The 12,389-nt window shown below is 35.8% G+C and overlaps 2 protein-coding genes across 3 annotated transcripts; one reads left to right on the forward strand and one right to left on the reverse strand.

Annotated features, from left to right (window-relative positions):
- Window positions 1-3,928: 3,928 nt before the first annotated feature.
- LOC139856013 (large ribosomal subunit protein cL37 alpha-like) lies at window positions 3,929-9,067 on the reverse strand. 2 transcript variants are annotated; one of them, XM_071845252.1, is made up of 2 exons: window positions 8,674-9,067; window positions 3,929-4,579 (listed from the first exon to the last, which is right to left on the reverse strand). In XM_071845252.1, exons 1-2 carry the CDS (start codon window positions 8,786-8,788, stop codon window positions 4,227-4,229), a joined length of 468 nt encoding a protein of 155 aa, XP_071701353.1. In that variant the 5' UTR covers window positions 8,789-9,067; the 3' UTR covers window positions 3,929-4,226. The 2 variants fall into 2 exon arrangements, with proteins under 2 accessions (XP_071701353.1, XP_071701352.1); XM_071845251.1 differs by having other exon boundaries at window positions 3,941-4,588; window positions 8,674-9,055.
- Window positions 9,068-9,658: 591 nt separating this feature from the next.
- LOC139856012 (small ribosomal subunit protein eS1-like) lies at window positions 9,659-12,031 on the forward strand. The gene is made up of 7 exons (XM_071845249.1): window positions 9,659-9,781; window positions 9,908-9,955; window positions 10,077-10,182; window positions 10,629-10,766; window positions 10,854-11,039; window positions 11,135-11,335; window positions 11,723-12,031. Exons 1-7 carry the CDS (start codon window positions 9,771-9,773, stop codon window positions 11,813-11,815), a joined length of 783 nt encoding a protein of 260 aa, XP_071701350.1. The 5' UTR covers window positions 9,659-9,770; the 3' UTR covers window positions 11,816-12,031.
- Window positions 12,032-12,389: the final 358 nt, after the last annotated feature.

Below are 12,389 nucleotides of genomic sequence, written 5' to 3' on the forward strand. Positions count from 1 at the left end.
CTTCTCATCTTACACTCCAGGTGACTATGGATTTGCTAGGATGGGTAATGCCGGGTTATCAAAGATCGTTGGTATTGGAGATGTTTGTTTGAAATTTAACACGGGAATGGAGTTAGTTTTGCATAATGTAAAACATGTTCTGGATATGAGACTTAATGTTATTTCAACAGGCATTCTTGATGATGATGGTTATTATAACGGTTTTGGTAATGGTATTTGGAAACTAACTCTTGGTTCTATGATAGTGAGAAGAGGCAAGAAAGACTCAAGATTATACATCACGCGTCCGAAGATCATCCAGAACATTGTTAACGCAGTGGACAATGTTGATTCTACTGAGTTGTGGCATAAAAGACTTGGCCACATGAGTGAAAAGGGGATGTCTATCTTGTTCAAGAAGAATGTGTTGTCGGGTGTTAGTGGTATTGATTTGAGTAAGTGTTCTCACTGTTTGGCAGGGAAACAGACTAGAGTTGCGTTTAAGAGTCATTCTCATTTTCGAATGGAGAACATACTTGATCTAGTTCATTCGGATGTTTGTGGACCTATGAAGACTAGGACACTTGGTGGATGCTCCTACTTTGTTACATTCATCGATGATCATTCCAGGAAGGTGTGGGTTTATACCTTAAAGTCAAAGGATCAAGTATTTGAAAAGTTTAAGGAATTTCATACACTAGTTGAAAGACAAATAGGGAAGAAACTCGAGTGTATTCGGACTGATAATGGCGGTGAATACATTGGCAGATTTGATGCTTATTGTAAGGAGAATGGTATTCGGCATCAAAAGACTCCACCAAAGACACCTCAGTTGAATGGCTTAGCAGAGAGGATGAACAGAACTTTGGTTGAGAGAGTTAGATGTTTGCTTTCACACGCAGGGTTGTCCGATTCCTTTTGGGGTGAGGCTTTAAATACGGCAGTTCATATTATTAATCTAACCCCTTGTGTTCCTTTGCATTTTGATGTTCCTAACAGGGTTTGGAGCGGCAAAGATGTTTCTTACCGTCATTTACGAGTTTTTGGATGTAAAGCTTTTGTTCATGTTCCCAAAGATGAGAGGTCAAAGCTTGATATGAAGACTAAGCCATGTGTATTCCTCGGCTATGGTGAAGATGATTTTGGGTACAGGTTATATGATCCAGTTCAGAAGAAACTTGTACGAAGCCGAGATGTTGTTTTTACAGAAGATCAGATGTTAAAAGATGTTGAGAAGACAGATTCAGTTCCTCAACCTAGTACTGATCTTGTTTATTTGGATCCAGTTACTCCACAACATGTTGGAGATGATGTTCAGAATGATGAACATGGTACTGATGTTGGTGATGCTCCGGAGCAGGTAGAGATTCCAGTACCAGATGTGCCCCCATTTGTCCCACTTAGGCGGTCTACCCGAGACCGTCATCCTTCTGTTAGATATTCTGCTGATGAGTATGTATTAGTTACTGATGGGGGAGAGCCAGAATTTTATTCAGAAGCAATGAAAGATGAGCATAAGAAAGAGTGGGGTGAAGCTATGCAAGATGAGATGAATTCTTTGTATGAGAACAATACTTATGACCTGGTAAGTTACCTAAAGGCAAAAGAGCTTTGAGAAACAAATGGGTATTCAAAGTGAAGACATATGAGCTTACTTCACAATCAAGGTACAAAGCTAGGTTAGTCGTTAAAGGATTCAGCCAGAAAAAGGGTATTGATTTTGATGAGATTTTCTCTCCGGTCATGAAGATGAGATCTATTCGAGTGGTTCTTGGGTTAGCTGCTAGTCTTGATCTTGAGGTTGAACAGATGGATGTCAAGACTGCTTTTCTTCACGGTGATTTGGATAAGGAAATCTACATGATGCAACCTGAAGGTTTTCGGGTTAAGGGTAAAGAAAATTATGTTTGTAGATTTCATAAAAGTCTATATGGGTTGAAGCAAGCACCGAGATAGTGGTATAAGAAGTTTGAGTCGGTTATAGGAAAGCAAGGCTACCGAAAGACAACTTCAGATCATTGTGTTTTCTTTCAGAGGTTTGGTGATGATGATTTCATCATATTGTTGTTATACGTTGATGATATGTTGATTGTTGGTAAAAATATTAAAAGAATTGCGCAGTTGAAGCGAGACTTGAGCAAGTCTTTTGCTATGAAAGACTTGGGACCAGCAAAACAGATTCTTGGCATTCGGATTTCTAGAGATAGAGGTGCTAAGACGTTACATATATCACAAGAGCAATACATTGAAAAGGTGCTTAGTAGGTTCAACATGAAGAATGCTAAAGTGGTTAGTTCCCCTCTTACTACCAACTTTAAGCTAACAGATAGAGATTGCCCTACTTCAAAGGAGGATGTTGAGGAGATGGACAAAGTTCCATATGCTTCAGCGGTTGGTAGCTTGATGTATGCTATGGTGTGTACTAGGACTGATATATCTCATGCGGTAGGTGTTGTTAGTCGGTTTATGTCAAATCCGGGTAAGAAGCATTGGGAAGCTGTTAAAAGGATTATGAGATACATAAGAGGTACTTCTAAGTTGGGTATCACGTTTGGAAAAGGAGAGCCGATGCTCGTTGGTTATACAGACTCAGATATGGCAGGAAACAAAGATAACATGATGTCCACTTCTGGATATTTGATGACCTTTGCAGGGGGAGCGGTTTCATGGCAATCAAGGTTGCAAAAGTGTGTTGCATTATCTACAACCGAGACTGAGTATATGGCAGCAACAGAAGCGTGCAAAGAAATTTTGTGGATGAAAAGATTTCTACAAGACCTTGGGTTTAAGCAATCAAAATATGTGGTTCTTTGTGATAATGAGAGTGCGATTCATTTGGCTAGAAATTCTATGTATCATAAGCGGACAAAACATATTGATGTGCGGTATCATTGGATTAGAGAACGTCTTGAAGATGGTTTGTTTGAACTTGATAAAGTTCATACCGATGATAATGGTTCCGACATGTTTACGAAGGCTTTAGCAAGTGAGAAGCTCAAGGTATGTTGCTCGATCGCCGGGATGGCGATCCCTTCCTCATAATTGGAAAGGGGGAGATTTGTTGGGTTTTATATGGGTTTCCAAATATGAGGAATGCTAGCCCAAGCTCAAAGCCCAACAAATTAGGCTCATATGCTTGTTGACTTGGTCAAGCATTTTAGGGCATTAAAACCTCCAAGTGTGCAGCCATTTTTGATCTCTCAAGAGAGTTGAGAGATTAAGAAAAAGAGAGAAACCCCAATTCCCGTTTTTGAAGACTGCAGCTCACAAATCGGACGATCCCCGGAGATCCGACCGTTGAATATTCACCATTTTTGGACAGCGTGTTCCTTACATCTGGGCCAAGGTTTTCAACCGTTGAATTCGTCTCAAGTGGTCTCTAACTCGAGTTACAGCCGGTCAAACAGTAGCAGTTTTTTGGGTGACGAATTTCCTCTTTTGTCTTTAGATTTTCATATACTTGTTGATTGTTGTAGTTCAAGAGTATGATGATGTTGTATGCCTCTAGTTGATCTAGAGAAGACCTATTGTATTGCTCTCTTGTTGATGATAGTGGAATTTAAGTGGCTTACGAGTCCCGTGGTTTTTACTCTCGATTTTGAGAGGTTTTCCACGTAAAAAGTCTCGTGTGTATTGTGTGCTTATTTATTTCGTATTTGCTGATTTGGGACAGAATTGGGGCTGATTTGTGGTGATTGTGGTATACCTTATTTGTTAGTTTCCTCACGAGTTCACACGGGTCGGGAAATGTTTGTCAAACGGATGTTTGTTTTCGTTTTGTAGATTGCCCGTTGTGACTATTTTCCCATCAAAAGCAACGACACAACGAAAATGATAATTAACTTGAAAGTCAAGAAGATTGATGATTAACCTTTATATGTTTCATAAATAACCTTGGCAAACTCAAATCTAATGATTAAGTTGATTAACATATATTTAGCTTTTAAAAATAGAGATCGAAATGCTCGTTATGACCTGAGCCACAACTACAACCGATAAATGGCTACCTTTGCACACATCTCATCACAACTACAAGAAGAAGCACCCAACAATCTTGCTGCGTGTTTAGTGACCCGAATGATTCACAAATACTAAGATACCCACAGGTTTCCGATTTTTAGGTAATCAGTAATAACAGATACTAGTAGATGATAATAAGATTCTATTCAGAAAAATTAGGAAACAAAAACCGAATGACAATCTAAATTTGCCATCAACAACATAGAATACAACAAAGGCATGAAAGTTCATACATTCTTGTTCTTTTTCATCTTCGAAGGTGGCCATCGACCTTTCTTCCGTAACTGGCGTTTCCTAACAAGCCTCTTTCGTCTGAGTCGGAGCTTTTTAGCCAGCTTCATCTTAATTTTCTGGTCCAGTTTCAGTTGAAGTTTAGACTCTAATGGAAGCTCTTCAACAGACAAGGATTCATCCTTGGTTTCTGAAGGAGGTGTGGTGCTTTCTGGCTGTCCACCATCTATCTCTGCAGATGCCTTCACGACCATTGGACCTCTTTGTTTGAGCACGTTGGCTCCTTGAATCTTTAAGCCATTAAAAAGTTCAGTTTGTGCGTGAAATGATGTCCTTGGCACCCTGGTAACTGTATCAGCTACACAACAAAATTATGTCTAGAAAGCATCTCTAATTTCATCCATCGTTTTGTTCTCAGGTACTAATGATATTGCGAGATCAGGAAAATTCGACCATTTACTTTAGGCAGTTTATATTTGATCTCAAATGGTTATACTGGTAAGAAAGTGTCAAATAGCGAGCAACCCAAAGTGTATTTTAACACAAGAAACCTCCTAATTCAGTTAGTTAAATCATGATTAACACACTAACTGCTCATTTTTAAAATTTTAAAAGTTTTATACAATTTTTGTTTGAGGTTGGTTAACCCAACTCGTTTTGACTGATATCTAAACTGCCCAATTTACCTACTCTAACACCAGGGTAGGCCCGTAGGAACAAACGATAAAAGGTCAGAAGATGGTCTAAGGTCAATCTAGGAAAGAGGCTTCACTAGGTGAAATGATTAAGATGCTAAAAACCGATGTAGAGTAGCTTTATGTCGCGGTATGGAATTGACATTCAATGAAACATTATTGTTTAATATGTATCCTAATTAACTATTTTGAATGAAATACACATAAATACCATGTTAACGCTTAGATTATTTTGCACATGATGCTTACTTATATAGTTATATTTGATGACACTAGATAACTAGAGAATACAGTAAACAACAGTTACACAGCATCACTTGGTAGTAACTCAAAGCACAGCAAATAGGTCTGAGAGAATTTACAACTCAAACATGAATAATACTAGCAAATAAGAAAAGCAAAACATCATTATGCCAGCATCCTACAATCATACTCCAGATATCTTTCTTTAATATGACAATCATCTCATTCAACACCATCCATAATCACACAGGGATAGTTTTAAGCTTTAGATTTTATTATATTATTATACTACCTATAATAATAAAATAATGAAACAATATTACTAAGACAAAATTTCATTCCTCGTCCCTGAACTTTACATCGACTTTGACTCCCGGTCCTTTTTCTTTTTTTTGTGCATTCCGAGTCCCTAAACTATGAAAAGAGTACATCCCTCGTCCCCCCGTCTAGTTTCTGTCAATTTCAGCCGTTTGTTCAGTCATGTGCAAATCATGTGAGGGTAAAAAGGTCATTTTGTCTTAAATGTATTTAATTATTAAAGGTTCACCCATTTTGACTTATTTTGGCTTGTATGGAAAAGGAGGGACAAGGAGAATAAATTGTGGGACCCACCTGCCAAACTTCACAAATATTACACTCAATCCACCCGTAACTACTGGTGTTGCTGTTTCTTCTTCATACATACACACACACACACACACACACACACACACACACACACACACACATATATATATATATATATATATATATATATATATATATATATATATATATATATGTGTGTATATTTTTTTTTTATGTTTTTGAACAGCAACATCATAAGTTTTCGAACACCAAGAACAGAGTGTGGCCGAAGATGGGTGGTTAGCGGCGGTTGGTGGTGGTGTTAATGGAAAACACCTCAAAACTCCATGAAACTTCATGAAAAGTTGCAAATAGCTGCAGTATCAACCATAAAACACATCTCCATTCTTAGATTTTGCAGAAACACAACCAAAATCGATGAACAATTCAATTTTAGTTTCAATTTTTTTTCAAAATAAAATATACAGATCTCAGTGATGACAACGAATTAGCTTCTGGTATTTTGAACACACCTTCACGAAAGGATTACCAAGCTTTCCATTCAAACACAATTTCCAATTTTGTTCTCGATTTTCAAAACCCAAAAGTCAACTAAAAAGTCAAACTTTCAAAAAACAAAAATTGGTTTTTCAGCAGTTGAGATGTTGTTTTTGGATTATATATATATATGAACCTTCACGTTTGACTCGAGTGAATCCGGATTTTGGTGGTGGTGATTGTAAATGTGATGAGATTGAAGAAGATGAATAATTGAAGTGGGTCCATTTGGGATTATAATTTTTTTTTTTTTCTAAAGAATGAGTGGGTGATAAATGGGATTTAATAAAAGATGATAACTTTGTTATGTGAAGAAGAAGACATAATTACGCTCCTCATCCTTGTAGTTTAATGACTTTTTTACCCTCACATGCTCTGCACGTGATAGGAGGGTAACGGAAAAATAGACAGAAAATAGACGGGAGGATGAGGGATGTAGATTTATGATACATTAGGGACTCGGAATGCACAAAAAAAAGAAAAAGGACCGGGAGTCAAAGTCGATGTAAAATTCAGGGACGAGGAATGAAATTTTGTCCATTACTAATTTGTGGCTTCCTTTTCAATGTATTTAGTTCTTTACATTTCATATGCTAATTACTTACAAGGCAGGATCCTTGAGCAGGGAGTATGTTAAACAAGATATCAGAATTCAGTCAAAGCTACTTATCTCAAAATTTCTGTAGAATTTTGAAATAGTGAATGGCTCTATTACTCGAGTCAACAACAAGCGTCGATTTATTGGCGACTTGACTGTCGCTTAGAGCCTATATTGAACTTCAGACAAGTTTAAAACCCATGAAAATTTGATTCTACCATTTTCATGGCGTCTCACACTTTTTTTTTCTTTTTTTTTAACCTACTTATTGGCCGGAGGTCCATTCGGAAGCAATCTCTCTATCCATAGAGCATTGAGAGGGAGGACTTTCTCTACTCTTGGGGTATTTTACTCTGGGTGGAGAAATGACTTTTCTTTATTCGGGAAAGATTGTCTACATCTTACCTCCCTCATACCCTACTTATGTGGGATTGAGTTTTGTTGTTGTTGTTGTTTGAAATAGTGAATACAATATTAAAGATCAGTTATTTGGTCGTCGACTTTTCAGTTAAAGAATTATCCATGTGTTTTCAGTCAAATCCGTTGATGTTTGTCTAACAATTACATAAAATTATTACAGAAACAGTAAATCCCATGACTTGATCAATCGATACCGCTTATGAGCTTAAATACATGATCATCGTGTAAAACAAATTCATATAAATGCACTCTAAAAAGTAAAACTTATAAATTTTGAAAAAAAAGTAGGTTATGTTGAATTTCGAGGTGATATATTCTGGAAAGGTGAAACAATTTATTGAGCCGACTCTCTTTTTTACTGAACCATTCAAGTTGTTTCTAGCCACATGAATCAAACTTGCAGGTTAAGCTTTAAAGGAGGGACCTCCTTCCTTAAAACTTGCTTAATGTCAAATGCAGACAAGTTTTCCCAAATTTCAAGCAAGTAATAATACGCAACGATGAAAGAACCACAACGATATAAGTGTAAAATGATGAAAATTAGTAAAAGAGTATCGATGGTAACACATACATCAAGCAATCAATAAAACAAACATACAGGCAGCTACTTAACCATAAAACTATGAGTCACATGAATGTATATGTATGTCAGTATGTGTACCAAGGTTGAAAAAGACGCGAGACGGGGCCGAAATGGTAGCGGCCTCAAAATGTCGCAACGGAAAAAACGGGACCGAGACGGGGTCGAAACGGATGTTGACTAATGTTGACTTATATATATATAAATATATATTTACACATATTTTAGAGTTAAAAAACCTTCGTTGACAAGTTTGTACCTATAATTGCTATTAGCGTTAATATAATAAAAAATGGAATACTAAACTAGGTCAATTTTGATTGATTTGACCGACTTATGACCGATTTTAACAGAATTTGTGACTTTTGACCGATTTTAACAGAATTTCTGACTTTTGACCGGCGTTGACCCAATTTTCCTGCATTTAACCTGACTTTTGACCGTTGATCGTCTTATAAGAAAACGGGACGGGGTCGAAACGATTTAGTCACCAAAACGCCGCAACGAGCGTCGCAACGGACGCCGTTTACAACAGTGATGTGTACACATTAATCAATCAATTAACTGTGGAAGTATTAATGTATGTGTTGCTCCTTGTGTGCTTATTGGAGAATTTTATCAAACATTTGGTGTTCATAAAGACACGGAACAGTTTTCTCAACATCAATTCATATACATAGTTATATAGTTATAGTCTATACGCAATTAATATGGAGGATTTCACTTGAGCTAATTGACTTGAAATAAATGGTGGTAAAAAGGGGAAATTGAAGTGTACTTACAAGCATTGGGAGTAATGCCGGAGGTTAAAAGGCGGGACGATGATGATGATGATGATGATGATGATGACTGAAGGAAAGTAGGTTGAGGAATTGGAGTGAAATGAAGAACAACCATTGTTGTTTGTGTCTCCTGACCTGAAAAGCTCTTTGGATAGGCCTTTTGATGATAATAAAAGGAACAAAATTAAAGCTTCTTAATCAAGAACAAGGAGATAAGAGAGGTAAGAAGCACGAGGTCACTGTCCATTCTCCGGTGTTCATTTTTAAAAGCTGAAATTGACTGACTTCCACAGTGTCCATTTTCATATTTTATATTTTTTTTATTTTATTTTTATAATACCTTTTATTATTATTTTTTATTTTTTGTAAAAAGAAAAAAACTTTTATTATTAAATATTTAAAAACTTTTCATTAATAATTAATTATGTAAAGGATTTTTAGTAAAAACATTAAATTAAAATCTGTGTAGCCCAAATAATTTGGTTAGCCCAAATGAATAACAAATTAGGCCCATTTTTGAAGAACCCTAGCCATTGCCTTCTTCTTTCTCAAAAACGTACCTGCAACAAAAAAATGAAAATAAATTAAGATTAATAAAATTAACAAAAATAAAAATGAAAGAATTGAAAAATGAAACAAAAATTCAAATTAAAAAAGGTCCACCGGTCGAAAAAAGCACCGTCGATGGCGCAACGCTGTAAATCGATGGTGGTGGCGACGGTGACGCAGTGTCAGACGACGGTGGTTTTGGCGTCGATTTTTGAGGGACGGCGAGGGGACGATGACGGGCACCGTGTGCTCTAAAACAAATACGGGTTTGGATATCTGTATCGGGCTCTTTTTTAACTATAGGGTGTAAAACTGTAAATGATTCGGATTTTTGGATAACTCACCAAACTTTAAAAACTATTGTCGAGGGACTAAAAATAGAATTATTTTTAGAGTTGAGGGTCAAATTCGTATATATATCACTAAAAGTCATCCATGTGCAGATTAGGGTTTCATGAGCAAATTGAATTTATTTTATTTATAAGTAATTCATAAGGCCGAACTCCCGTTCGCCGCCGTAGAAGACCCTCCAAACTCACAACCCAACCATGGCCGTCGGGTACTCTTTTAATCTCACTCCGTTCTGCATATATATATATATATATATATATATATATATATACATACAATGCACATATAATGCTATAAGCTGAGTGAAGTGACGTGTTTATTTATTAATTTGCAGAAAGAACAAGCGAATTTCCAAGGGAAAGAAGGGTGGGAAGAAGAAATTGTGAGTCCATTTTATTTGAGCAGCAATTTGATTATTTTATCTTATATATAAGTAATAAGTAATATATAAATATAAATATTACAATTATTAATTTATATTTTGGTTGTTGCAAATGAAACAGAGCTGATCCTTTTTCAAAGAAGGATTGGTATGATATTAAAGCTCCATCTCTATTCAGTACTAGAAATGTTGGCAAAACCCTTGTCTCCCGTACCCAGGGTACTAAGGTAATTTGCAATTTCCCTTGCTTAATACTGTATTTTTTTTATCCATTTATTTGTTGTGTTAATTGTTCTGCAAGTGAGTTTTAGTGTAATATAAAATAGTTTAGATTCTGCCATAATTTTTGCATATATTGTTAAGCATGTATTGTACATAGTATTTGATTTGTAAGTGTATAGTAGAGTGTTTAATCTTTTAATCAATGAATTTGGCACAATTTCATATATATTATTTTAGTTATGTTGTTATATGTTACATGTTTTATCTTTAATTTTTTTTTATGTTAAATTAAGTATTTGGGAGTATAATGTATGTTTGCAACTCTAGTTGTTTCCTTTCTAACTTGTAAACACACGAGCTTTAATGGTGTTTTGTTTGTCGATGCTTCTTTGTTTTGTTTGTCGATGCTTATTTTTTACGTTAAAGCTCGAAACTTGACTTGTTATATCAGATTGCCTCAGAGGGACTCAAACATCGTGTGTTTGAGGTTTCATTGGCTGACCTTCAAAATGATGAGGATCAGGCATACAAAAAGATTCGTTTGAGGGCTGAAGATGTTCAAGGAAAGAATGTTTTGACCCAATTTTGGGTATGTTTCTAGTATATTTTATTTTGACAAATATGTTTAATGATGAACCATTGTTATTGAATTTTTGACGATGTGAATATTTTCCAGGGGATGGATTTCACTACAGACAAGCTGAGGTCACTTGTAAAGAAGTGGCAGTCTTTGATTGAGGCTCATGTTGATGTAAAGACTACTGATAGCTACACTTTGAGGATGTTCTGTATTGGCTTTACCAAGAAGCGTGCTAACCAGGTCAAGAGGACTTGCTATGCACAATCAAGCCAGATCCGCCAGGTAGTATTTTAATGATGGTTTTTTGATTCATTAAGCTAAGAAACAAGAGACAAAAATCATTGTTGATTAATATGAAATTGTTTTTGATTTTGTAGATCCGTAGGAAGATGAGGGAGATAATGGTGAACCAGGCACAATCTTGTGATCTTAAGGAGCTGGTTCAGAAGTTCATACCTGAATCAATTGGCAGGGAAATCGAGAAGGCAACATCTAGCATCTACCCTCTGCAGAACGTCTTCATTCGCAAAGTTAAGATCTTGAAGGCGCCAAAGTTTGACATTGGCAAGTTGATGGAGGTAATTGTTGTATTGTACTCTACTATAATGTTATTTTTTTCTATATCATTTTCAGTTATTATGTTCAAAATTAATCATTCTATGCTTTTTTTTTTCTTTCTATTTTTCTAGTTGCTTTTTAGTCTGTGATTAAATTGACAACTTACTCAATTCATGGCATCATTACATTAGTCTTTCCCATTTTGTGATCTTTTATTATCGTGGAGTATTAGGTGTTTAAGAAGACTTCTGAAACATAGTCATCATTACATTGAAATATTACCACTTTCTAGGAATGTCTTTATTTGGTTAACGTGCGTGCTATGTTGCATGTGTTTTCTGTTGCTCTATTATATTTGGTCATGTTTAATCAAATAATGTTATTATATCTTGTCAATGTATCAACAGGTGCATGGTGATTATTCGGAAGATGTTGGTGTTAAAATGGAACGACCTGCAGAGGAGCCAATTCCTGAAGAAACTGAAGTCATTGGGGCTTAGAAGATTAGAGTTTTTGAAGTTCTTTTCTTTCCCATTTGATTGGTTTTGTTTTATGGAAGACTAATGGTGATATTTCAATGTACAATTTTTAAGTTTCAACAATCTGATGATCTTTATACAACTTAAGACATATGTATCACCTTATTAATGCAGAAGTCAATCTTGTGAACCTGGTTGGGTTGTGTACTTGTAAAACTTGTAATTGATAAAAGTTAAAAGTTGTTTTTATTGATTTTGGTTATAATTGATGGTGGATAAAACTGTCCCTAGTTGTTAATCCGTGTAGAACTTGCCATTTACTAGGATAAAGTTTACTTTGCATTTTTGGAATGATTGTTGGCTTGTTGCTATGGAGTTTAGTGTTTACATTACTTATGAACAGAACCCATAGATTTGTCTCGCTGATGGCAATCTTTTAATTATTAGGTCATTGCACTAGTCTTGCACCGGTTGACCATTTTAACTTGAATGTATAGTGCTAGACTGCTAGTATTCAGGTGCTTGATTGTAAGTTTGAACAAATTGGTGTTTGTTGTTACAAGTGTGCAGGTGTGTTAATTTTTGCAAAGAGTGT

Source organism: Rutidosis leptorrhynchoides, chromosome 6 (assembly GCF_046630445.1).
Source record: "Rutidosis leptorrhynchoides isolate AG116_Rl617_1_P2 chromosome 6, CSIRO_AGI_Rlap_v1, whole genome shotgun sequence".
NCBI lineage: Eukaryota > Viridiplantae > Streptophyta > Magnoliopsida > Asterales > Asteraceae > Rutidosis > Rutidosis leptorrhynchoides.

Bases quoted from the DNA above. Each gene is read 5' to 3' on its own strand.
- LOC139856013 (XM_071845251.1), bottom strand. From the start codon at position 8,788: ATGGTTGTTCTTCATTTCACTCCAATTCCTCAACCTACTTTCCTTCAG. The intron at 4,589-8,673 runs GTAAGTACACTT...TTTGTTGTGTAG, and splicing joins CGGCATTACTCCCAATGCTT to CTGATACAGTTACCAGGGTG.
- LOC139856012 (XM_071845249.1), top strand. The intron at 9,956-10,076 runs GTGAGTCCATTT...CAAATGAAACAG, and splicing joins AAGGGTGGGAAGAAGAAATT to AGCTGATCCTTTTTCAAAGA. The intron at 10,183-10,628 runs GTAATTTGCAAT...TTGTTATATCAG, and splicing joins CCCGTACCCAGGGTACTAAG to ATTGCCTCAGAGGGACTCAA.